Source organism: Ixodes scapularis, unplaced genomic scaffold, assembly GCF_016920785.2.
Source record: "Ixodes scapularis isolate PalLabHiFi unplaced genomic scaffold, ASM1692078v2 PGA_scaffold9__187_contigs__length_104089568, whole genome shotgun sequence".
In the NCBI taxonomy this organism is placed as follows: Eukaryota; Metazoa; Arthropoda; class Arachnida; order Ixodida; family Ixodidae; genus Ixodes; species Ixodes scapularis.
Genome location: NW_024609884.1, coordinates 49,453,079 through 49,480,806, shown reverse-complemented (window position 1 = coordinate 49,480,806; position 27,728 = coordinate 49,453,079). Strand labels below are relative to the sequence as shown.

The following is a 27,728-nucleotide window of genomic DNA, read 5'->3' as shown; positions in this document are numbered from 1 at the left end:
ATGACATCCTTTTTCCATCTAAGCTGTCTAAAAAAAATTTTTTTTTTCTTTGCATGTGTCCTTTAAGGTAATGTCCAATTACTTTTGCTGTCGAGTAATCAAGTAATCTAATCGAATACTTTTTAGCCAAGAGTAACAGTAATTGTAATCGATTACTTTTTTTTAGTAACGTGTACAAGACTGCTTTTGGGGCTTTTGGGCCTTTTGGGCTACACCGTCTGGCTTTTGGCGGTTTCAACTAGAAACTACCTGGCAACCCTGGTCACTTTTCCGTCGTTTCCGTGGTGAACGCGGTGAACGCATGGGTGAGCGGGATACCGGTTTATCGCGCTAAGCACGTCTACCCCACAGTGGTCTACCCAGTTGGATTCAGTGGTCGGATTCGGCCGGTCGGCATCGGGCGGATCGGATCCGTGAAACGCGCGAAAGCGTGGGACGCCGAGCCAGCCGAGTTAAACCGCTAAACTGTACTTTCCTGGCACCATAACATAGGTCGCCGGTTGGTCAGTCCCCGTAACAGTAGGCCACAAGTTTACGAAAGTTTGGAGCTCATCCTGTTTGCAAACACCATGTCATTTGTCGAGGCATCGCCTTTGCTACCGTCAGCAGCAAGAACTACCAACTATTCATCAGCGCACCCGACCGGTATGTCTGTATTCCTGAACAATGCATTTTACTGAAGGCTGTGTCTACAGTGCCGTCCGACGGTACTCCACTCGCGCCTACAAGTGCCGTCCGAAAGGAAGTCGTACGGTGCGTGTATCACTGGGGAGCTCGTTAGGTTTCCAAATACCCTCACTGCCACAGTGCAGTGAGGGTATTTGAAAAGACCCTGCAGTGAAAGGCCCCACTGCGGAGTGCCTTTAAATTCTTATTGAAGGAAACACACACTCGCCCACACACACACTTTTAGAACCACACCTCATTACTGAAGCAAGTAAAAGTGGTTTTACATTTTTTTTTTTGTCTTTAACTTGGATTGCAGCATGCCATGAGGTGGTTTGTGCTACACATACAAAAAAAAGGTTTTACGGCTTTTATTTTTTGTCTTTAGCTTGGATGTTTTACTGCAGTTGTGCTGCACTCGCCGACAGCTTACAGTGGCTATGCAGTCAAAAATATGAGGACTTGTGCATGAACACCGAATAAAGCTCTACACGTGCGCTTCTCATCAAAAATACCACAACAGACTTCCCCAAATGACCAGACAGCTAGATCCGTGCAAGACGTGGAGTTTGTCAAGAAAAGAGCGCATGGATGGAACATCAGCTCAGTGAGAGATGTATTGATGAACTAGTCGTGGGGTGGTACGCTTGTTTTGGTAGGCAAGGGTCGCTCTGGGTCTGTGTAGCTGATTTTGACTATGTGAACTTATGCCGTCGTTCCAAGGATGGTTTGGGGGTTTGTTGGATGTCCCTGACTCGGATTGGATGTACAGCATCTACCTTGGGTTGCCACGGTGGGATTGGGTAACCTTCCTACCGTATGTCCCACAGAGACCAAGGGCGTGTGAACTGTGTAGCCATACACACTCAGCTTACACGCTCTGGATGCAGCACTTCCTTCGCTTCAGTTGTGGCAATTTTTTCCAACGTCTTGATGTCGCAACACCAGAAACATGGGCCTCCCGCGTTCACACGCTGCAACTCCCGAAGCTAAAATTGCTGTGTCTTGTTATTAGCATCATTAAAATTTTAAATGTATTGCACAATTTAGACAGACCGTTTCACATTAATAACATATTTCTCAAGCCATCACGAGCCTTGACCATGCGCTGTGCTTTGCTGTACTGTCAGCAGTCAAGTGCTTGCAACTGTAACCCATACGTGCCTTGTTTGATACAACCACAGAGAAGTATGACCGTCTTGATAAGGGCCTTCTGATAAAATGGGACGGTTCTGCAACATGTGCAATTGTTGGCAACCCTGTTTCTTAGGCCCACTTCAGACAGAGCCACATTTCCTGCCGTTTTGATGTTGCAATGCCAACAACACGGGCCTCTTGCATTCACAACCAGCAACTCGTTTCACTATGTTTTGTCATCACCATTGAAATTGCAATTTTCATGCTAGTTTCTTTGTTTATTGATTGAACTTGGGAGGAGAGTGAGGCCACTGCAGTCAGGCGTTAGCCCCATACCAGGGGCCCGTGGTGACTATGGTGGAGAAAAAAACAACACAAATTTATGCATAGTAATGTTTGATTATATCTTCAGGTAGGGTTTCGAAATACTGATTGTTCTTTTAAAACCATTTAGCCTTGAAAACAATCCATTGCAAACCAGAACGAAGTCTGTTCCCTTTGTCAGTTATTATCACCACCACAGGAGGTGTCACATGCAAGTCTCCGATTGGCTGCCATCACCTCTTTGTTCGATTTTCTTACCCATTTCAATCCATACCCCATCCCAGTAATTTGTGTTGCACTGCAAGGGCCTAGGGGAACAACTCGCCAGCAACCCCAGAATTTCTCAGAAAATTTCCCTGTCTGAAGTGGGCCTTAGTCAGAATCTCTTTGACTCGTTCCCCCGTCAACTGAATTTTAGCTACTGGATTTAAATTGATCAGCTCTCTGGATATTGTACTTGGAACCGTTTCAAGAGTGTCAGCTTAACACAAACATCTATTGGAAGATTTGGGAAGATAGGAACAGTTGAAAGAGCCACAGTTGATCTGGGTCGATGCAAATTACACCTGAAGAAGGAACTATCAAAAGAGCAATGGAAGTTGTTTCTCCCTGATTGGCCCTGGCTGAAAGCCAGGGTCAATCAGCACTCTACAGAATGAATCCCTAATTCCAACTTGAATGAGGATACCTAATGTGTAGAGTGGAAAATTACAACAAAAATGAGTGAATTCAGGTTAGAAAGCTGTTATCATGTGCATAGCGTTGCCATACGGTGAAGCTTGTAATATCTGTTGTCCATAATATTGACTTGGGGGGGGACAGCACACTAGTGCCTGAACTTAGTCTCCTTCTTGGTGGTATTGACAAGAAGTACTCATATGTTATCTCCAAGGGTGTCTCAGCTTTAAATAGTGACATATTGTGTATTTATTCTTTCCACAGCTCCCACAGGAGATGATTACCCTCCCCCTGCCTACCCAGGCATTGACTTCAAGCCTGCCTTGACCAGAATGTGCGATGTTTGCAGTTATGCAATTGACATATCCCAAACTCCACATGATTATGTGGTTACATGTCCTCGATGCTATGAATCAACGGTAAATGCCAACCCTTAATAACCAAATCTATTTTTTTCTTATTTTGGAAATATGCTGTGCATCAATTATGCTTTAACTTTAAAGAAACCTGTACGACTTCATTTTACTCATCCTTTCACAAATCATGTTAGGGCATTGCTGCCAGGGGAAGTTTAGAAAACTAGGTAGACCCAAGAAAAAACAAAAATCAATTTCGGAGAGCCACTAAGAAACTGCTTGGAGAAATGGTCCTGGTGTAGTATGGTAGCACCAGCTTGTTTGGCACTCCAACTCTTGAGGTACCCCTGTCGGTATTGGTTTCAGTACTCAAGAAAACCCATTTATTTCAACTGTTTGCTGCCGACAGCTTAAAGGTATACTACAACGAAATTTCGGCGCTCATTTTTTGGTCTATATGTGTTCAAAGGAGCAGTATCACATCGAACATACCAATATCTTGTTAAAAAAGTCTCGAAAAGGAATTTTAAAACAAATTAAACAGTTAGCAAAGAGCACCTGGTGGATGTCGCTAACGCCTCGCTTGTAATGCCCGTCTAGAAACCTTGACAGCTAGTGACGGTGAGTGTCTCGCCTCCGGCCACAGCGAGAAAAGAGGGGAAAGAGGAACTCCCCTCTTCCCGAGAATGCCTTTTGTGTGTCGCAGAAGTAGCTATTGTTTCCCTACAAGATTACAGAAGATTAACCCGTCACTTAAAATTCGTACAAAAGCAGCCGCTTCGGTGGCTGGAACGATTAGGCCATCCTCTCGACGTCAGCCTCGCCGTAGCTTTGCTCGTCCCGAGACGACCTACGTCACGATTGCGTTGGATGTCACGTGGTCTCCGCTGGGCCTTCTCCGAGCGCTTGCCAGAGTGGGCCGTTTATAACGAAAAATACAGCCACCAGGCTGAAAATACAAACGTGCGATTGTCATTTACCGATATTGTGGATCATAGTCAACCTATTTTTGATTACAACGGGAATGTTTCGAATTTCGTTGAAGTATCCCTTTAACACTGGAAAACTGCCCATTTTGGAGGGTCCCAGTAATTTTTTTTTTTTTTTTTAACATTTGCTTTTAAAATTTGTTGCAGTATATCAAAATGTAGCACAATAAATACTCTTTTTAATGACGTAATTTTGCAATAGGCATCAAATAAATTATGCGACATTTAAAGGAATATTTGAACAAAATTTGAAATGAACAAAATTTGAAATATACCTGTCGAGTTCAGAAATAGGCTGAATATGATCCACAATATCCACAAATGACAATCACACCTTTGTATTTTGAGCCTGATGGCTGAATTTTTCATTATAAATGGCTCAATATGGCAAGCGCTCGGAGAGCAGCCAGCGGATTCCGGAGAGCACGCGACGTCCAGTGCAGTCATGACGTAGATTGTCTCAGGGAGAGCAAAGCTGCGGCGAGGCTGATGTCGACAGGATGTCCTAGCCGTTCCAGCCACCGAAGCGGCCGAAGCACGCCAGCGATCAGGACACTGCAACTAACCTCAAAGCTGCTTTTGTATGAATCTTGAGTGATGGGTTGATCTTCTATAATCTTGTAGAGGGAGAATAGTGATGTCTGGGAAAATCTGGGACACACAAAAGAGTCCCCAGGTGAAAGGAGTTTGTCCTTTCCCTCTTCTCTCGTGTTGGCCGGAGAGCTGGCAGGATGACATCAGGTTCAAGGCATGTATAGTTCTAGGCGAGACTGGCATTGTCACTACCTGTCAAAGTTCCTAGACAGGCATTACAAACAAGTCTTTAGCAGCATCCACCAGGTGCCCTTTGCTAATCGTTTAATTCGTTTTAGAATTCTTTTTCATGTCTTTTTCAACATGAGATGGGTGTGTTTGATGTGATACTGCTCCCTTGGACACGTATAGGCAACGAAAAAAGGCCAGAAATTTTGTTGTAGTATCCCTTTATTTTATGAAGACCAAAATTATTGTCGCCAACATTACAAAAATGAGAAAGATATGCAAATATGTCAGCAAGAAATAACAGCTAAAACAGTTCAAATATACAAGATAAGCCAAATTTCACTAGTAAAGGAGCTACAAATTTTAGTGCTGTAGATAAATAATTTATGAAGTTCTACCGCTAGTCTCAACCATTGTGGTGTGCGCGCCATTTGGTGAAGCAGTTTCTGGATGTGGTAAAATACACGTAAATGTAGCAGGGACTGGAAAAGACATTTGTCTTACTCAATTTCGCACACGTTACATATCTTGCAGTTGTGCCGCTTCTCCATTTTTTGGGGGAGGCTTGTGATGCAGTTGTTCAGTATGTACAGTGCTCATCATGTGTACTACGCGCCGGTCTTTCTGTTGAAGATATAATACATTTTGATCCCATAGCCACCGGACATCACCTCTTTTTGCTTTCTCTCATCTGAAATCTCTCAACTCGGATGGGAATCCCCCACAATGTTTTCGTGTAGACGCCACGTTCACAAAACGGAGTGCTATCTCCTCCGTGCGCTATCTCCTCCGAGCGCTATCTCCTCCGAGCGCTATTTCCTCCCAGTGCTATCTCCTCCAGATGCATTGACAATCAGCACAAATTTTCCGGACTTGCGCACAACCAGCAAAGTATGTAAAAACCAAAACGAAAACAAGCCTTACCGATGCACAACTGTCAATGTTCCGGGCTGATTTGACGAATCATTGCTGTCGGAACTAAAGTATGATGGTCTGACATCATCTTTTGACTCGCTCGTGCTAGTGTCGTCAACTAAATTGACCGCAGCCATGCTTGAATTGTGAGACTTGAAATGCTTAGATTCGAAAAGTGCCAGAAAACAAGGACAACAGAAGGAATAGACGAAACGATGCGCTTTCGTCTATCGAAGCGCATCGTTTCGCCTATTCCTTCTGTTGTCCTTGTTTTCTGGCGCTTTTCGAATCTAAGATGTACCAACTTGCCCAACTCCAGATTCTTCTACTCGAAATGCTTCCAAGGAGGCGCACCTTTCGAAAAGCGCTCTTCCTCTCCTCAACTTTGCCTTTGATTACGATAAATTGCCATTTCGTGGGGAAAAAGACTATGCACAAACTCAAATTAGAGTGTCTAATCTAACCACCAGATGCATTCACAAGCACAAACTGCCCAGACTTTCACACAAGGCCAGCGAAGAACATAAAAACCGAAACCAAAACACACCTTCAGATGCACAGTTGTCAATGTTCCGGGCTTATTTGACAAATCATTGCTGTTGGGACTAAAATCGGATGATGTGACATCATCTCCCGACTCACTCGTACTAGTATAGATAGACCTTGCGAGCAGCAGCCTCGAACGAAGCGAATTGCAATGCTCTTCCCTGGTTTTGAGGGTGTACGTTGGTGTTGCCCGACTGCGCTGGGCTATGGATTTTCTCGTTAGTGGGCTGTGGCAGCCTGCGTAGGCACAATTCTGGATGCTGCTTTTGTGTTCTGTGGCAAATAGAATTTATCAAGGTCTTTAAGAAAGCAGTGTACTATTTTTGGAAACAAAAGCTAACAAATAAAAGCTATTTTTGGTGAGTCCATGCGCGACAGAACAAATGCAACTGGAATGTTTGTTTTATTTTATGTTGATTTCTTAACTGTCGAAAATATTTGGCCACATAGGATAGCCGAAATGCATTGGTAATCCCCGCTCACAACATGAAATTCAACGAGTCATCAGTCGAACAAGATATATTGTATGCACCCCACGGTGCCACGTTATCCAAACAGGATTTGAGAAGTCTCAAATAACGCAGCATATCCAATATACAGTGTCGACGACAGTTACTTCACGACGATCGAACAGAATCCGACTTATTTTAGGGCATGTTTTGAAGAGAACTGCCTTTCTTTGCACAGCACCAAAGCAAATGAACAAACGTGTCTGACCCTATCAGCTATTTTTTGTGAAGACTGGGAACATAGCTGGGAAGGCTTTTTGGAGATTATCTCAATGGAAATAATCCTCGAAGAATGTTAAACGGCCCACATTATGGACTGCTTGACGTTCGCTCTCTTCATTTGTTTCCTGCGAAGACCAGGCAGACTACAAGCCCTAGTATTCCCTGGATCTCAAAGTGGAAGATAACACACAAAGGTTAAGCCTGAACAGGCAATTAAGTAAAAACTGTAAAAAAAAGCCGGCAAACTCCGAATGCACAATGCAGGTGGGGAGTCGCGCTGACCGGGTTTCCACAGCTCATGCGTTGCTCGAATCTCAAAATGGCGGTGGCCAGAGAGCTCTTTTTGCAAAGGTCTATAGACCATTCCATTTAGCGCTCCCTGGCCGACACCATTTTGTTCGACCGCAGCGCCCTCTCCACACATCCGGGAAGTTCAGCGGGTTCGGCGGGGTAAAACGAGAGAGAGGGCACGCCGCCGACTCCGCTAGCAGACGACAAACCGGGAGGTTGCCGTTCTCCATCTTTGGGCTGTATCGGCGGGCTCTACCGAACACCGAACTCTCGCTCGTGGCTGCCGTTGTGAAGTGGTTCGCGTTCTTAGGATAGTTGTGGCTACTCCAGAATCAGCCTATAGCTCTCTGTTGTTCTATTTTGCTAAATGATAAACTAGCATATCTTTTTTCCGTTACTTAAATAGCAGTTGAGTCAGCCGGCAGTACTACCCTCAACTACTGCGTGTATTGCGGCAGGAGAGCACGTTTTTATTTATTATTTCAGACTTGCACTCATGGTCGCTAAAGGCCTACACCAGTACAAACTTTTGTATAGTAAAAAAGGTACAGCAACCGGATTTTCTTTTCGCCAAAGAGACCGGCCAATCTGACACAGTTTTCCCTATTTTTGTTTTTTATTTGCACGCAGGTAACAGTGCAATTGGACCCTGCGAGTCTTTTTATCTAGCATAGTATTACACGATAACTGGAATACCAAAATCTGCGCATCTGCGCTTGAAAGTTCCAAAATGACGCGATTTTAAACAGAGTTTGCACGCCAGCCGGACGCTAGCTACAGCCCATTCGGCTGAGTGGACGGCTTGCGGGGGAGAGGGGGAGTGCATTTTTTTTCTCTTTTACCCTCTCTGCTATGACCCTAATGGAACGGTCTATAGGCAGCAAAAAAGGCAGCAGATGCCCCCGAATCGCGAGACTTCAAACGCTTTCGAGGAGGCGCGCCGCGCGATGAAGACACCATGTTTGCAGTACAGAGCGCTCTTCCTTGGCTGCGTGTTTGGTTATAATAAATCTCCATCTCGTCAAGGTGCTGTGCAAAAACTATACGGAATTTGAAACTGTCTATTCTAACCACCAGATGCCGTGATTTGTCCAGAAATGCGTCGGAGGCTTTGCCACGGGGCTGGCAAATCATCAATCACGGTTGATCGATTTCGACGAGCGCGCCATGAAAAGAGTTTAAGACACGACTGTTTCTTTGAGTTGCCACTAAAATTATTTGTGGATCACAATTGCTCATGTACAGTTTGTGCAGCAGAGTACAGTAACAGTTATTTATCAAAGATGTTCTTTCCTAAGCTCTCCACTGTCTTTCCTCCCCCCTTTGTCTCTTGGGCATAATATACTTCACTGATTGTGGTGACACAGTTTCATCGGACCCGCTTTTGTATTAGTTCCACTATCGGTGCAACTTCCCCTCCCTCCCTCCTATAATTTCCTGGAAGGTGCCCTCATTGTTGTGTAGAAATCACATGTTCTTCTTATCTGGAGATAAAAGCCCAGTCTAGTTTTTTGCTTTTTTTCCCCCTGGAGGTATTAGAACAAATGAAAATAGTTCGAATCTCTGCTCTTCAGCCAATAAACTTCTTTCTTGTGAATCATAGTGCAGTACTTGAATTGATATGAAGCATTGCACCAGGATTCTGTATTTCCTAGGGAAAAGCAAAAGAAGAAACAAACTTAAATATAAAGATTAAGCAGTTAAGACTGGGAGAAAGGAGGCACATCTTTGAAAACATAGGATTTGTGAATGATTTAATTTTACTAAAAAGAGTAAATGACGAGATAATTATGCTTGTCTCTTTTTCTTTGCAAACACACAACATAGACAATCATTGCATCTGGGAGTACATGGAGCAAAAGCTAGTGCTGTAGAATCCAGCATATAATCACCACCTTTGCCTATTTCAATTTGAACAAGCATCGTACGGGCGGAAGGTCATGTAATCATTATTGTGCACTTCATGTTAAAGACCCCAGGTCGTCACTTATACTGTGCTGGCCAATTGCCCAGCTACAACAAGGGCACCAGACTGATGTCACTTCAAGGCCGACTAACTTTCCAGTGTCTAAGCCTTCATAAAAAAAAAGTGATGTGTTTTATATTTAAAAACTAAATTGTTAATCATTGCAAAGTTTTAATAGATTGTGTTATCTTAACCCTTTAAGTGCCTTGGACAAGCTGAGCTCGGCCGCTTTCTGACTAAGAACGCCATCGACAAGCTCAGCTCGTCCAGTGGTTCACTCGTTTTAGTTTGCGCTTTTTTTTTTCGCTGCCACTGATTTTTGCGTAATAAACTTTTGAAATTTTATCTGTTATACTAGACTAAAACTCCTTAGTAAAAATATATAACATTTTTAGGTTGCTTTTTTTAATAAAAAAAAAGTGGCACTTAAGGAGTTAAAGCACTATGGGTGTTGCACCCTCTCACTACCCTCTCGAAGGATGCTTTAAAGGGGAACTCCCCCGATTTTTTGGTAGACTTCGATTTGGCTGGAAATTTGCAGACCGCATCAATAACCCTTTCCCAAATGATAACCAAAATATTTTAAGAAAAGAAAAATTTTCCGTGAAGTTATTGAATTTTCAAGTTACGCTGGCCGCGAGGGTTCCAGGAGGCGACTCTCTACTGGCAACAATGAAAAATCCCTACTTTTCCCTACCCGCGTACGTCATGAATGTGCAGGCAGACGAGCGACTCGGGCAGCCGCGGCCCGCGAAGTGGCTTTCTGGACGCCAGCAATCGAGATAATTTTTTCGCAGCTCAAGGTTGAAAGTTCCTTTGCAATGGGTAGCAATATGTGCTCCGCGATAGATTGTAGAAGCAGTGCCGGGAAAAAGCTTCTTTCTTTACCCTTGTTTTCGTGGGAGAAAAAAAAAAAAAAAGCGTTCCCCGGCAGCATTGGAGGCCAGCCACGTCAAGGTACTTTTGCGCGAGCTGTGTGCCGAGAAAACTAGTGTCACGGAAAACATTTTCACTTTTGCTCGGAATACTTTATAGCCGCGAGCTGCGAGTTGTTTCCTTCAGCAACTGGAACAGCTTCAAGAGCGGCAAGCGCTAACTCAAGCGGGCTGTGACCATTACGACACCCGTCTAAAGAAGGGCGCTAATAATGTCGAAATATAGTACACGATCTAGCACTATAGTCGACATTTTGCACAGTCACATTTGTTATTCACAATTGATTCAGTGATTTTTTTATCTTTTTATTTATTTTTTTATTTTTTTTTTATCACCCCCCCTTTGTTTCGGACGGTGAATCTAGCTCGGGCTACTCTCGGAGTTCCACTCACGCGGCCGATATGTTGAAGACGCGAAGTGAAACGTCTAAACAAAGTTCATGTCTGAATTTAGACATGACTTCCGACATATTGCTATTCCTGTCTGCTATTACAGAGGTTTATGGAGCAGGTGTTGAGCTCCATTAAAATATGATAGATAGAGCCTTGCCTGGTTTGTTAAATGGTTGGCGTGCAATATTCTTTGCAGAAAAAGTGGTGAAAACGTCTTTAATTTATTCTATTGCGGAGAAATTTTATATAGGGCTAAAAAGTTTTTTATTTAACCATGAAAATATTAATGTTGTTGAGGGAGGCATTCAGATTTACAGCTGATGGAAACTGTGCTAAACTAACTTAATTTTAAAGAAAAATCTTGTATAGAATTACCCTTTTCCCAAGTGCTCTCGTGGATGGGTGTTTGAACGCGTTGCATTCTACTCAAAAAGTAAAGAGAAAAACTGCGGGTACATATTTTTTTAGCAACTTTTGTTAACTTATTTTTAATTAAAAGATTTATGATGTCTTTCTGTACCTCACGCACTATTGTATCTTCAAGAAAATATTCTTTATTTTGAGATGAACAGTGTATTTGTGTATTTTATACGCATTCCAAACCAGTCCCATGACCCGTATTCAACACTCCTACAATACTCTCAGGGGAGCAGATATTGATGTTTTTAACTCAAATTTCGTAGCTTTCAAGACTGTTGTAACTAACCTGTGAACATTTTGTTGTGCATCATTACCAAGGCGTCAAGCTGTTCATGAGCACAGAAAATAAATGAATGAATGAATGAATTCCATTGCACCTTGATGTTTGGCTTGGTGGTTTGCGAAGTTCTTTTAATCGTCATTTTAACACAATCTTCATGACCAGTAACCTGCCATCTTCTAGTAAAAGGAGAACGGGTTTACTGGCGATATTACGAAACTAGCGAGCCGCGGCTTGAGCGTAGCGAGTTGCAAAAGCGGTTTTATGAAAATCCCGATTGCTTCCTCTTTTTTTTTTACTTCCTTATAGTTAGGCACGTAGGCCAAGGCCATACTTTGTGCAAATGTAGATAATTATCAGCTTCAAACCACACGAACGGCCCGGTTCTTTTGCTGTTAGACGCAAGGAAGGCGGGCGCGAGCGTACCCGATTGCCGGCCGCGCGTCGCTGCACACAAGTGACGTCACGCTTAGGCGGCGGAGAAAACTGGGGAAAAACTAGGGAGAACGATGTTTCGGTTTCGGCAGCAAACAAAATATCTCTCTTTTAATTAACTAGAGTGAATCTGGGAGAACGGCATAGCATTTCGGAATCAGGAAGCCATCCGCATTCAGATTATGCCTTTGGATTAGGTAGCTCAAAATGTCGGCGGAGTTCCCCTTTAAGGCGCGTGCTTGGACCGCCTTCAAAAACAGTGCTAAAATGTCAACATAACCTTTAAAAAAAAAAAAGAATACCAATTAATATTGGATTTTTTCTGTCATACTTGACTAAGAATATTTTATTGACTTTCTTAAAACATGCTGCTCATCCTAGCAAACGGTGTTGCATTGAATGAAGCTACCTATAGAATAATTCAAAATTATAAAAAAAAGAAAAAAAGCTGCCAAAATGCACAAGGACCTTAGATGGTGCTGGCTCCCCATGTAATACTGCCAGTGAAGTGAGTGTCCCTATAAACCAGTGCTCGTAGTTAATTCAGCCGAAATCCAGTTCAACTTTACGCTTAAATTGGGCCCTTGCTCTCATTATGAAGTGAGTCACAATGAATATAATGATCCAAACAAGACTATTGCACGCTATTTGGCCTCATGCTTAGGACATCACTCTTTATCATGGCAAAATCTCATGACAGCAGTCCCTTATCCCTGCAGTGACTAAGATGGCTCAGAGAAGTCTTCAGTACAGCTCACCTTGAGAGGAAGCGAGTGTAGGACCTGTCATGATTGCCAAGACCAGAGAATAATACCCCTGCTTCATCAAATTCAAGGACCTTCAGATGCGAGGTAGTTGAAGTTGCACTAAACTACTTCCTGTGATAGTCTATGGTCCTAACTCAGTCTATAGGCTTTGAGCATCCTAAAAAACCAAACTGAGGTGTCAAAGATTGTTTACCTCAGAACTATCGCAGAAACCAGAGGGATCTGTCGGATGAATATACTCGCAGAAAGTGGTTTGGTGCCCCTTCAATGCATTCATGAATAAACCTCGTAACCCTAGCTTTTTGTGTTTGGCATCACTTGTGCTGTTTGGCCTGTTCTCTAACTGCTTTCAGAGAATGGGTGGGATTGTGTGACCTTTAACCGGCTTCATGTCATTGAATGGGAACATGCTGCATTCTTATCTCAACATTTCAGGCGATGGGGAATCCTCCTCGAGGAAAGAGGTTTGTGAGGTGCACCTGCAACAAGCTTCTCATGTATAGCAATGGAGCCACCAAGATAAAATGCAACAGGGTTGGTTGGTAAGTGTCCTTTCTGCTTATGTGGAGAAGGGTTGCATGCTTCTAGGAAGTGTATTAATACTTTGGCTCCAGCATAGAATGCAAATAGAACAAGACACAGAAGCGTGCCAGTTTGAGGCTATCGGGTTCTGTCCTTGCTGCATGTATACTCTGTTAAAACACTTGATAATTGAACACACTCCCTTGTTTCCAACTAGTATAAAATTAAAAGGAAAAGAAAAGTGATAGATGGGGCTTCTGCTTGTTTTTGGGTGCCAGCTCCGCCGAGATTGATGTGCAGGAGAAGCCCGCACCTGACAAACGCAAATCTCGAAGCCGAAGGGAAACTGTGGCTGCAGAACCCAGGCCAGCACCATGTTGTAGGTTCGTCTGCGGTCACTGCAACAGTGTTTCTGTGGTGAGTGCTTTTGTTATATATATACTGTAAACAACTTATTTTTCACGAGCTCAATATTTCGCGTTCTAGGTCAAAGCTGGAGTTCCGGAATAATTCGCGGGTTCTAATTTTCGCGACGCAGTGGGGTCTCAGTATAGATTCCAATGTGTTTACATTTTACCGGAATTGTTCACCGGACCTATTTTTTGCGAATTGTAGGCGATTCGCGTAAATTTGGTCCCTGCAAAAAATTTTCTCGTTTACACTATATATATATATATTTTTTTTTTTTGGCATTCAGATATATATGCAAGATGTTGTTAGAAACGCGGGCCAAATGCGAATACTATGCATCGCACAGAAAAACAGGTTGATGCTGTCGTGCTGTGTGCTAAATGGCTCATTAAGGAAATTTATTAGCATTCAGTATAACAGACCATACGTGGAATTTTCAAATGTCTGGCAACACTCTGTGCATTGCCATCTTTGTTGCATCGAGATTCCTCTGCTGTTTGTCAATTTCGTAGCATTGTTGGTAACAATCGAGGCCTATTGCTCACCGTCATCGATCCTCACCCACACCTGTGAGCTAAGGGTTAGTATTGTTGTATGGTCTTCTTGCGCATGTACAGTGGCCCAATGTTTTAATAATATCAAGCGAGCGTTGACCGCCTGGACGGCCAGCGCCGTGCCGTGGAGGCGTGCAGCGAAACGGGAGAGATTAAGCGCGTGCGCACAAAGCTCTTTCTGGTGGGAGCGTCGTCTGCTAGGCTGTTCTGTTGATCGTACACAGCCGCTACTCCGTAGCAAAGGAGGGTAGGGCGCTTGCAGTGTCGTGGTGCATCGCCGATACGCCCCTCCTCTTGGAATGCGTTCACAATCCTCTTGACGGTAGCCTGTATAACCCCGACTGTTGTTGCTATATCCCTTTGCGTTATGCCGCCCATCGACAATCACAAAACATTCCCGTTTTTCTATACGCTATAGGCACTCAAGGAGGCATAAAAATGCGCACGAGCGCCCGCTGGTCAAAGAGAAGTGTAACTACCCGGCTTCATAGGCTAGATGACAACAGCAACAACGCAGTTGATAGTATAAAATACCAAGCGGAAACCCTGTCTACACTCCGTTTTACTTTGCGTTGTACCGCAGCCGACGCTACTAGCCATCTTGGCCAGTCCGTTGCTAAAAATGTGTCACGTGGCCTTCCCGTTGGATACAACTGCACGTGAAAGCACGATGTCACGTGGCAGGGTGAAAGCACTGGATTGGTTTGATGGCTCGTAGCATTGTTTGCGGTATATAGTTTAATGCATCGTTGCATTCAGTTTGTCGCGTCGCCGTATTTTTCATTTTTGTTGGTGTTCACAAAAGTAAACGCAAACATGAAATAAAATAAAAGTAAATTAAACTAGAGATGGATGCGCGGTTTATGCTACGCCTGAGTAGTATCAAAAAAAAGGAGAAAATAAAAGCAAGCGCTGTTCATATCTTTGCGTAAAGGCGGTTAGCTATGCCAGCAGATAATGAACAGGGGCTGTGTGCGGTCAACGGAATAGCCAAGCAGACGACGCTCGCAACGGAAAGAGGTATGTGCGCACGCGCCTAATCTCTCCCGTGACGCCGCATTTCTCCGTGGCACAGCGCTGGCCGTCCCGGCGGTCGACGCTTGCTTGACGTTATTAAACAATTGGGCCACTGTACATGCTTGTCGCCCCGCTGGTTTCTCGCTGTAACCAACATGGCGGACGTACACTTCAGCTCAAAATATGACTTTGAGTGCCAGCAACGGCACGGGCGCGGGCGCCTGATTTTCGAAAGCGCGTTCTCTCTGCGAGTGCTTGAGCGAGCGAAGGATTCTTTAGAACTACGCTTTTGCACACAGTATATTTTATAGTATGTTTATGTTTACAACATTACGTCTGTAACAAGAAAACATTCTTTCCGTTTCCTTCTATGTATTTGCTTAGTACTGATTTCGCAACTACTGCTATGCATGTTCCCACGAAAACGGGACATGAGGCTTCATTAGACTGTCCCGTCCAAAACGGGGCATCTGGTCGCGCTATGCATACGGCGGGTATAGGCTGCTTTTGTAGCTATTTTACAATTGTAGTGGCAAATTTGAGGAGTGGCATTGTTGAGTATTCCCTTCCTTTTTCCAGCTGGACACTGCTCCAGGTTCAAGCTTCACATGTAGGCTTTGTGGAAAGCGGTATGGAAACTAACATTCTCTGAACATCTGCTGACAAAATTGATCTTTACAAAGCTCTGTTTGTTTTTTACATTTTTTTATAGGTCTTCCATTGGTCGTGTTGGCCGTAAGGCCATTGTCAGCATAGTTGTGGGAATGGCGATCGTGGTCGCTGTGTTGCTGATTATGGTGAGGGACTTTTTTGCAACTGCTTTGTAGTACATTCAACAACAAAGAAGGCAGATAAAAGATGTCTTCCGTTTCTTTTTTTATTCATAGCTTAATTTTATATCATTAAAAAACGCTAACTTAATGACCTCGTGGTCATTCGGTCATTTCTGGTAATTAGACGATTGTCGAACATTCCAAAGAGTAGCTAACCTCACTCTTGGATGGTGAGTCGAACAAAAATGGTTGGATGCTGTGCCCTTCGGTGTACAGGGTACAACACTCAGCACGAGTAAGATACACCATTCTTTTTTTTTCTCTTTTTTTTTTTAACTGCTGAAACACTCACATGAAACTATTAGTGCAGGACAATGTGCTCATTGGGTGGTCGGAGCTTAGGGGACAAAAGTAGATGTTTGTGAATGTTGGCCTGACATAGACTGTCAAAAGGTGCTTATGTTATGCTTGCGCTAATTCTGTTCCCCACTGTACAACCAATAAGGCAGCTGTGAAAACTATATTTATGAGATACTTAACTCTTCTTCTACATGTGGTGTCAAGTCCTGTAAATTGACTGGACATGTTTATGTGACTGGCAAGTTTAGTGTATTCCTGTGGCTTTTGAAATTTTTTTAATTTTCTCCAATTTCCTTGTAGGTATCGACGATCTTCCTTCGACACAGTTCGGGGTACTGGTGGGTCTACATGGGTATGTGTGCCTCCTTCTCAAACTAGAACTTTTGTCATAGTTCACGTTTTTCAGGCTCATGTAATCGACATATGTCAAGAAAATTCAGGCTCTGTCTTGTTCAGTTTATTTTTTCTAACTCAATGTCTTGGCAACCATGCATTTTAGCTCATTTTTTTTTTGAGCTTTAAAAAGTCTACTTTGTTTCAACTTTTCTGTACGAGATTGTCAAGGCTAGGTAGTTTCAGCAGCGCTGCTACCTAGCCTTGCTGATAAAGGGGCAAGGGGAGTGCTTATTTTCCTCTTTCCACTCAGTGATGTTCACATCAAGTACTGACATCTTTGGCACTAGTCAATGAAAAGAGATATGTCTGTTTGTCTTCCCCCCTTTTTTTATACCTCCCTTTTTTAGAACAGTGCAGAAACTATGCTAGACTTGCCTACATAGAGTTGATGCAGCTTGTATGCAGAACCTTGTTGATATGTTCTTTGGGGAACCGCAATAAAAATATGCATGACCTTGGGTAACTCCACAAACAATAATGCTCTTGAAGAGTCTATAGAGGAGGCAGAAAGCAACTATTGTGCAACAGTATATTGCATAGGTCAATTGCTGCCTCTGGCAGACCCGTGCAAAGCATTGAAGTGTGATGCACACACGGCGGTGCGAACGCGGGAAATTCGACTCAAGTGGAGCAGCATGAGTGTGACGGCATCGAGTCACGTGGTTGACACAATACACCTCGCAAGTGGGCTCATTTTCATCTTCTGCGCATGAGAAAGGAAGTAGCGGTGACGTCAGAACGCCGAGCCCTGATTGGCTGATCGCGACCCCCTATCTGAGCGTCGTCTGCTCCTTTGCAACGTCGTCTGCTCGCAACGTCGTCTGCGTCTGTCTTACCTTTCCTGCGACTTTCGGAAGTGGAGAGGCCAGGTTCACAAAACGATCTTACGCCAAAAATATGCGTAAGACGAAACTTGAGAACAAATTCGTATTCACGAAACGAAATTTTCGCAAATTTTGCGCAATTTACGACGAAATCCTACGAAAGCTCTGAAGCTGTCTTACGCACTTCTTACGATCACATCAGCATGGCCGACAGGGTTGCGGTCGCGACGACCAACGGACGTTTATTTTTCTATGTGCGCTTCGCACGCGTCCCGACTTCAAGCAGCAAGAAAAAAGTAAAAAGTACTTGAAATAGACCACGACGAACAAGAACGCTGGATGCACATACACCCGGGAGAAGCTCCAACGGCCACGATTCCACCGACAACGACCAAGCGAGCACAGCAGATAGGCCTAGCAGGCACTCCGACTCTGCGACCGTCTGCCCACGACCGGCTGGCGTGCTGAATGGAATATGCCCGCGCGAAACCCTTCCCGTCTTATACTTTGATCGCTGACCTCAATTTTAGTTTAAGAGGTCAATCTCTTCCTCTTAACGAAAAATCCCTACTTTTCCCTATCCGTGTACGTCACCAGCGGGCCGGTGGACGAGCGATCCGAGCGATCCGGGCAGCCACGAAGCAACTTTCTGGGTGCCCGCGTTCTAGATTATGTTTTCACAGCTTCAAGGTTAAAAGTTCTTTTGCAGTGGGTATCAATCTGTACTCTGCGGTAGATTGTAGGAACAGTGCTGGGAAAAGCTTCTGTTTCACCCTTGTTTTCGTGGGAGAAAAAAAAAAAAAAATGGGGGTCAGCCATTTCAAGGTATTTGCATGAACTGTGTGCCAAGAGAAGTAGCGTTGCGTGAAACAATCTCGCTTATGCTCAGAATAGTTTATAGAGTTGCGGGCTTGAGTAGACAGCTTCTTTATAGCCGCGTGCTGCGAGTTCAGTATCCTTCTACAGCTGGAGAAGCTTCAAGAGTGGCAAGTGCTGACTCAAGCCGGCTGTAACCACTACAACATCCGTCCAAAGAGGAGCACTAATAATATTGAGAAAAATGGTGCACATTATAGCACTATAGTCGCCATTTGGCGCAGTCACATTTGTTGTTTACAATTGCTTCACTGTTTTTTTTTTCTTTTTTTATATACATTATATTTGTTTCGAATATCGAATCTTGCTCGGGCTACTCTCGGAGTTCCACTCACACAGCCGAACTGTTGAAGATGAGAAGTGAAACGTCGACGCAAAGTTCAAGTCTGAGTTTAGACATGACTTTCGACACACTGCTATTTTTTATCTGGTATTACAGAGGTTTAGGGAGCAGGCGTTGAGCTCCATGAATATACGATGGAGCCATTGCCTGGTTTGTCAAATGGTTTGTAATATGTACTGTATGTATGTAAAAATGTACTCGTCGACATACCTTTGCCAGCGTACGTGCCAGCTTCTGATAGAAGGGGAACGGACTTGCCAGCGATTTCAAGAAACTAGCGAGCCACGGGCTTGAGCGTATCGAGTTGCAAAAACTGTTTTCTCAAAATCCGAATTGCTTCCGTTTTTTTTTTTTTTTTTATTTTCTCATAGTTCAGTATGTAGGCCAAAGTCATACTTTGTGCAAATAGAGATTATTGTCAACTCCACATAGCAGGAACGATCAGGTTTTCTCACTGTCAACTGCGAGAAAGGTGGGTGCGAGCGTACCCGATTGCCGGCCTCGTGCCTCGCTGCCCGCCGGTGATTTCGCGTTGGGGTGGCGGGGAAAACTGGGGAAAAACTAGGGAGAATGATGTTTCTTTCGGTTGCGGCAGCGAACAAACTATCACTTTTTTAATTAACTAGAGTGATTCTGGGAAAACGAGATAGCATTTCGGAATCGGGAAGCCATCCGCATTAAAATGATGCTTTTGGATTAGGTAGAAAAAAAATCGGCGGTGTTCCCCTTTAACGGACGTGTCCGACTTCCTATGGTAGTTCAACGGGACCGGTGTTTGTGAATATCACAGCCGGGAAAATCTGTCAGTGAGGTTCAACTAAGTTAACTTTTATTTCAACTTTTATTTCATTCAGTGCTATACATATGGGCAGGAGGCCATGCTCACAGCTTTTGGAGAAATTTGGGTCAGAGGAACAGTGTAAATGAGTTAAGTTTGTATACAGCATTTACATATTTCACAGCTGAAAGAGGCAAAAGTTTCAATAAAAACAAGGACACATTTTTAATCTTTTTATTCTGATTATTATTTTTTTTCTGCAGTGATGATGTGAAAGCTTGCAATATGCAGCTTTCAGGTGTCCTAGAGCTAGCAGGACTGGGGTGGTGAAAGATGGATGTGTGACCACTTTACTCCACCCTAATGCTTTGTTGTGTATCCTTGCAGCGGGACTCATCCTAGCAGTCTTCTTCCTCGTCCACGGCCTCTGGTTGCTGTGCATGAAACGAAGCACAATTGAGGCAAGCTAGTGTCAATTTTGTTCCGTGTATCCTTTCATCGATTTCCAGACTTGTGTCTGGGTTGGACTGGAGAATTGTAGAAGGGTATGCACTTGGGCTAGTTGGTGATCCATATCTCCGAGGGTAAAAGCACTAAAAACAACGGACAAGTAAAAGAAACGAACGACACAGAGCGTTTGTGTCGTTCGTTTCTTTTACTTGTCCGTTGTTTTTAGCACTTTTACCCTCGGAAATATGGACTGGAGAAGCTGTCATCTATGCTTCATTGACTTCTGCGCTCTGCGAGCTGGTGAATTTAAAAGTAAACTACTGTGAGTGCTAACATTTGTTGCGATAGCCGAGGACCACAAAGTCTTTCGGGCTTGCAGATTTTGGACAATCTCACTGTGTCAGGGGCACCAACCTTCTCATACACACATGGCCCTTCTGTTTTGTTTCATATGCATGTACATGAAACGAGGCCACAAAATGAGAAATCAGTCACTGTTCTTATGTAGTGTATGTTGTGGTTTCACTCTGAATTCTAAAACTCAAAAATTGATTCATGCTGCCTCCAACTACTTGCCCATTGTTCTGCTCTGACCTCTTGAATGCCTGACTTAATACCTTGCCACCTTGCAGCACTGTGGGGCTACCAGTATATGCCATGTTTACTTGTAAGAAATTTGCTGTATTGCCCTTCTGCCCTTCCTGCCTGGACCATTCATTTGGTCTGCAGTATACAATAACTAAAAAAATGAATGAAATGGGTTATAATTTTTTTTTTTTTCTGCTTTACACTTTTGTTTAAAAAAGCATGATAGCTACACTAATGCAGCCTGTGCAGGTGAGTTATACGGGCAAGGGGACGTAATATAGGGGGCTAAATGACGCAATGAATTGGATAATAGAACTTTTTAATTATTGAAAATAAAGGTGTGGTTCCAGTTAGAAACTTGGTGAGCGTCATCGAAAACCACTAAATGAGTACATTTTAGAAATATTTGTGGCAGATGTTGCACTAGTTAAGACTCGTGCAGGAAGCACAATACTGGTGGTACGAAAATGTGGATGCAAGAAGCGGAAAAACTGCGAGGGCGCGTTTTTGCACCACTAGCCTTGCGCCTGTAATACGCGTGTGGTCACTTTAGCACACCGCCACACTTCTCACTCGCCACAAATCTTTCTGAAGTTTACTTATTTAGTGGTTTTCGATGACTCGCAGAAACTTTGATTGGAGCCATGTCTTTATCTTCAATATTTAAAAGGTTAATGAACACATCTTAGTTGATTAATAGATTTATTATGACGATGATCCTCCTTTCTTGTGCTCCCCTGGCCGTATAACTCACCTGCACAGACTATTAGTGTAGCTCTCGTGGCTATTTTAGTGTAAAGAAAACATATGTTGATGTTTCTCTCAGTGCAAGGTCAGAAAAATGTTATTTGTCTTCAATTCTGTTATTTTATTTCTAGGTGGTTGACAGCACCAGTATTGCAAGCTAGGTGCTGGATTGCTCTTCTAGCTGCGACTTCGAGGGTTGTAATCAAGGCTTGGGGGAATGGATAACATCTTCCCTTCAATTTTGCACGTGAAATGACACCAGGCCACGAAGAGTGACTGATGAAATTTCGTTAATAATTTCCTTGCTATTCTGTTTGTTCTATTTTGTTTTGCACAAGTCGAAAGCTTGGGCATAAATTGCCTACAGCTTGGTGCACCAGGGGTAGAGATTGCCTATGTTATGCTGCAAGTTTGTGTGGTTAGCATGTTCGTTAAAGGGCAACTCCGGTCGATATTTTTAAATTGAGGATGAAAACTTTTCAGCTCTGTCAATGTCCCTAAATTACAATTTTTTTTTTTTTTTTTTTTCGATTTTGCTAGTAGTTATGATATAAATGTCGCAGCTTAAAGTTTGATTTCGGGCGTCTGCGGCAAAACTGAAACTATCTGCTAAAGAGGGATGGCAACACTGGTCATCAGGTGTACGGCTGTAATGTGACGTCACTGTGGAGGTGCAGTACGCAGTACAACTTGCGGAATTAACTGCTGCACCACCACGGTGTGACGTCACGGTGGTGCTGCGGTACGTGTCGCTTACTTGTCTAAAGGCTAACCCGCTTGCCACCTGCTAAAGAGCAGCTGGTCGCATCTTTAAAATCGGTTTTAGTTGAGTACTCTGGTAAAACGATAGCAGTCATTTATTTTGGTTTCGTTTCTGACCGGAGTTGCCCTTTAATAAAGGTTTCTATTGGCTGGTGCCTTCTGACTGCCTTTCTTTTTGTTGCTTTGTGTTACTTGTGTCACAAAGGTGAAATGTGCAAATATGACCAAATTAAATTCAATCGAAAATATGTCATATGTAAGGTTCCGCGTTTTCGGTTTCTATTTTTTTTAAATTCGGCATACTTTTTTCTGTGTTTACTTTAAACTTCAATTTTCGGTTTGTTTTTTGGCGTATATTTATGTCCACAAAAGTTTCCGGTGAATATAAAATAAACAGCAACGGACACCGGATCAGATTATCCTTGTAGCTCTGGAATTTTTGATCACTCAAAAAAATAACGGCACAGATATATTGAAAAGGAAATGGACACTTTATTGGGAAAATGTGTGCTACTGTAAAAGAATCAAGAAAAAAAATGCAGAAGTAAAAACAAGTCTGATATGAAGCCTATGCCCAAAAAACATGGAACTCGCCTTCTGTATGTCATAATTACACGATCTTATTATAGTACACACACGCATACCTTCCCAGTTTCTCCTCGTTGATCCGCACTCTTTCTTTCCTGTTAATATGACCCTGAGCTTCGAGAATGCCCTTTCAATGCTAACACTGGACTCTGGCAGGCTGAGGAGATGAAGCGCTGCCTGAGCCAAAATCGGCCAATCAACCGATTGTGACCGCCAAAAGAGACACGGTGCGACGTTTTGAAGCACAACACAACATGCAGGGCTTGCATCAAGTCAGTCTTCCTTACAAGTTTGAAAACACGCTCGTACATGGCGAAGTCATGCGGCATTTCGGACTTCACGTTCCGATCGATGATGCGCACATTAAACCAAAACGTCTTAATGGCATCCATGTATCCCATATATTTGGGCACGTTTCGATAGACACTGTCGTTCCACTTTTTCGCCATGGCTCTGCGGTGGCGAAAGGTTAAAGTGACCTTTTCCAGGATGTGACATATACTTTTATAGGGAAATGGAAAATGCCGAACCTAAAAACTGGCCTTTTTTTCGTTTAAAAGCAAATTTTCAAAAATGAATTCGGCGTACTTTTATCAGTTTAAACCGAAAACTCCGAACCCTAGTCATAGGGAACTATAGTAGGTGACAGGTTCAGAGTTCAGGGGAAGCTCCTCCCACCTCTCTCCACTTTAGCAGAGTGAACGCGGTAGAGTCGGCGACCTCCTCTCCAGTGTTCGCTCTGCGAAAGCAGGAAGAGGTGGCAAGAGCTTCCCCTGAACTCTGAAACTGTCACCGACCATGGTCGGTGACAGAAACACATTCTTTATGTGTGTTTTTTTTCTGTTTTTTTTTTTTTGGGGGGGGGGGGGGGGGGGGGTTGTTTTTTGTGTGTATCTGTATATGTACCGGCACTCTGTTTCATGTATTGAAAAAACCAACTGTCTCGCACATTGTCTATGACCTTTATTTGTGAAAAGAACGGAAATTAAATGCACATCAAAAGGTATTTTGTGTCTAATTAAAGTCTGTTTTTATTCACTTGGTAAGTTTGCCAAATTAGTGATTCCAAATTATTATTTTCATGTGACACAGGTGACACAGAACCTATTCAGCGCGTTAATAGTAGCTTTAATTCCAATATGACCTCTTGGTTTCAGGGGCTCTATGTTAACCCAGGAAAGTTGCAGAACTTTAACAACTGTTTTGAATTGGTAGACCTGCTGCTTAGCGTGTCGACAGCCTCGTTAAATCGGTCGAGAAATAGGGCGACATTGTTGGGGTGGTGACATTCTGTAAACTATATCATGGCTAAATATCATGGCTATCATGACCCAGATACTGAAGCAGCCGGAAGTCACCATTGCTCTCGCAGAAGACGCAGGGCGTATGACTTTGGTTAACTTTGAAGCACATCCGCTGCGTAGTCTGCTTGTCGTTGAGCGCTTTCGGACCGAATTGCACACTATCTGAGTGGCACACGTAACCACTGCGGAAGCAGTGCTTGAAGGGACACTGACACCTCCAAAAACATTTTTATTTTTTTGCCAGGCGATTTGCGGTGTCGGAAGACTACCGGATCACTATTTTGCTATAGCGTCGCATATATTTTTTATAGTCAAAAACTGCAACTGCTGGAAACCAAAACTGGACTGGGGAGGAAGAAGAAATATGGAGGAGAGAGAGTTGGCAAAATTGCGTGGCTGTGCAACTTTTTTCCCCTGTATTCAATATATTTGCAGCATTTTAGAAGCCACAACAAATGGGTATCGTATTTCATTTATATTTTTAATATTGTGTGTGTGCCTTGAACAACTCACGACTTTAAATATATTTGGTGGTTATATCTAAACTAAACCATAGAAAACGGCACATAACCACGAAGAAGAGAGTGAGCGCGACTCAAGCTGGCCAGTTCTCAATCGGTGGTTTTTGGGTGGATAGAAAAGGAATTTCGAGCCGTTAACCGTTTTCTGGGTAGTTGGGCTCTCATATGTCGTGTACAAATATAAAGCTTGGCGAGCATAAATGCCCTGTCAGTGTCCCTTTAAAGTCCGAAAGGTCTTGAGGGATCTCGGACCCCCCCAACAATTTTGACGGGGTGTCTGAGACCTCCCGTCATGCCTCTGGTATTGGCAAAACCATAAAAGACATGATCTGATTGTTCCTCACTCTAGTTCTATAACATCAAGCGTTCTTCCTTGTTTCCTCAGAAAAAAAAAGTTGGGCTAGATTTACATATTAGTCAAGTCGGTTTTGTGCACTGATCACTATGACAATTGCTGACTCGCGCATCCCCGCTCCGTGAGCGGCCAGCGGACGGCCATCTTGCATCTCGAAAAGTCGCGTTTTTGAAGCGTTGCGGAGGCTGGCGGGCAGCGTGCTGAAGACACGTTTTCCGGAGGGCTTTGTCTGGAGCAACGTTACTAAAACACTCGGTTGGAAAACTCGCTGTCGAAACCTGGGCCGCTGGCGTCCACCGAGACCGAGCTAAATACGACAACAGCGCCACTCTTTATCATTTGTCTTTTCAGAAAGCTTTTCAGAAAGCCTGTTTTTGCGTTAAAAAAAAAAAAAAAAAAAAACGGAAAAGACTGTTTGTATGAAATTTATTGGAGTTTAGTACAAAATGAAGGGCGCGTGATGTTTTTAAAATTTTTAGTTTGAAAGGTTTTGCGGCACAATATGGTTTTTAGACAACCATGCCTCAGCGGTGCTTTCAGGTAGCGCGTCCCCGACCTAGGTGCATTTTAACTTCGGTTGTAAAACGCGGCGCGTCCGTTGGGGAGACGGGGCTGGCACCCCGTAACCTCTTCCGCTGTATCTGTTTCGGCGCCAAAATGGCCGATTAAAGCTAAAATAGACGTCACGTGCAGTTCGTCGAGTGGCCGCTGCGGGAGAACTGGCGGCTTTGTGTTCGCCATTAGCTCGGTGCTCGAGGACAGATCGGGGACACTGTTTAAGAGCAGTCTCTATGGCAGTTTCCCAACTGAGTGGTTTAGTAACGTTGGTCTAGAGTCAAGGTTAACATTTTTGTCATGAGCCGTTGCAGACTGTCGCCGCCAAGCGGCGTGAACGCAGCCGGTGGAGTGGCTTAGCATGCGCCCCAGGTATTCCTTAAAATGTTGATTCGTTCAAATGACCGCTGTTCGCTAAAACGTCATTCGCTAACCGCGGTGCTCTTTTTTCGAGATAATTCAAGGCATACGTAAAACACCCTAAATAATAAGAAAAGGTAAAGTTGAGAAGAGTTATTGAAACTAAAGCAAGAGTGCAAGGAGCTGTGGAAAAATGGGATGGACAACACAAAGCTCCACTCCCCCATGCCCCACAACCTTCCGGTTGTTTCCTTCCCAAAACCCAAAAGCGAGGAAAAACGACAGACAAGACGAAGCGACCCTTTGGAGCTTTGTGTTGTCCGTCCTAGGGTGCCTTCATGTGCGCTTCGCACATGAAGCGCACATGAAGCAAAGCGCACACGAAGGCTCCCTAGTCCGTCCCGTTTTTCCCCCGCTTCTGGGTTACCATGTCGAAGATAAGAGTACTGCATCCCTTGGGTCCCGGTTGACAGCTTGGTAAGGAAACAAACGGAAGGTGTGAGGGGTGGGGACAAATTTGAATGATATGTTGCTCTACCCCCCCCCCCCCCCCCCCCCCCCCCCCCCTCCTTTACTCCAAGTTGGCAATACTGGATACAGGCCCAGATGGCATACCAATGAGACTGATTAAAATGTTGGGCAAAATAAGCAAACTGAAGCTAAGACAGGTGATTTACCAAATAATTATGGGAGGGGATGTACCCAATGATTGGAAACTAAGCCGGATGATACTATTATATAAGGGCGAGAAAGACGAAGACAGTAGCTAAGACAGGTGATTGACCAAATAATTATGGGAGGGGATCGATGTACCCAATGATTGGAAACTAAGCCGGATGATACTATTATATAAGGGCAAGGAAGACGAAGACAGTATCGCATCGTACCGACCAATCACAGTAACATCAGTAGACTACTGAATAGCTATACAGATTGTAAAGATAAGAATGGGCAGAGGGCAAGCAGATACTGGGAGATCTCCAAAATTGTTTCAGAAGATATACAGGGTGCGGCCGTAAAAACTTTCACATTTGGCACGCCTAGCAAAAATCGAATTTCAAACATACATACCTGAAATTGGGCACACGAACGTCGTTTATTCCAAAGTTTTTTGCCTATTTTTTTCAGACGTCAACTCTGGAGTAGCGAATTATTAGAAAGATAACAAAAATGGCAGACGTGCATTTCGTATTGCCTATACCCGCCCGTTCGCCGTCTGCTATCTGGTTCGCGACGCCGCTCTCAGGTGGCGCACTGAACGCAAAAACTCGGGAAACCCGCTCGAAAGGCTGGTGTCGGGCGAGATAATCGCGATAAAAAGTGATTTGTACCAAATATATGAACAATTGTTGAAATTACCTGTTTCAAGTCAACTTCTGACAGATCGTCATGCAAGCAAGAAGACACCATGATGCGACGAGATCATTTATTTACAGCTGCTCGTCTTGTTGACAATTGCGGGTCGCTCTCGAAGACAGCAAGCACCGCTTCAATGAGCTCCTCATTTTTCAGTAGGCTCTCACGTTCACTGACTGGATTCTTCTTTTTACAGTCTTCTCCACTCACAAAACGATCCGCCCAACTCAAAACAGTTGGGCGTGAAGGCGGGCGTTTATGAAATGCAGTGCGAAATTTTCGTTGTGCTGTGGCCACCGAGTTCCGCTCCACGTACCACTTGACTGCCTGGGCGCACTCACTTGCCGAGTATTGCGGCATCGCAGGGCGGCGCGGAAAATATTTTGATAATAACTGCAGAAGACAGTGCAACAAAAGCAATAAATAGGAACAATCAAGATGCCTCAACAGCGGCACTCTTGATTCCAAAGTTGAGCTTTCACCGGGAACGGACCCGTCAACAGATAAGCAGACGACAAATGAAGACACACGTTCGTCTGCTTTAGAACATATTTTTATTAAACGAGGGCGTCCGTCAGTTTCTAAATTTCAAGTAAAAGGGCATAATCGTTCACATATTTCGGTAAAATCACTTTTTATCGCGATTATCTCGCCCGACACCAGCCTTTCGTGCGGCGTTTCCCGCGTTTTTGCGTTC

At 43.8% G+C, this 27,728-nt stretch overlaps 1 protein-coding gene across 1 annotated transcript; it reads left to right on the top strand.

Annotated features, from left to right (window-relative positions):
• The first annotated feature begins 260 nt into the window (after window positions 1–260).
• LOC115311420 (type 1 phosphatidylinositol 4,5-bisphosphate 4-phosphatase) lies at window positions 261–23,586 on the top strand. Its single transcript, XM_029970081.4, has 9 exons — window positions 261–645; window positions 3,070–3,224; window positions 13,027–13,133; window positions 13,392–13,530; window positions 15,675–15,724; window positions 15,808–15,892; window positions 16,529–16,580; window positions 19,833–19,906; window positions 21,362–23,586. The coding sequence occupies exons 1-9, from the start codon at window positions 570–572 to the stop codon at window positions 21,389–21,391; spliced, it is 768 nt and encodes a 255-aa protein (XP_029825941.1). The 5' UTR covers window positions 261–569; the 3' UTR covers window positions 21,392–23,586.
• The last annotated feature ends 4,142 nt before the right edge of the window (window positions 23,587–27,728 follow it).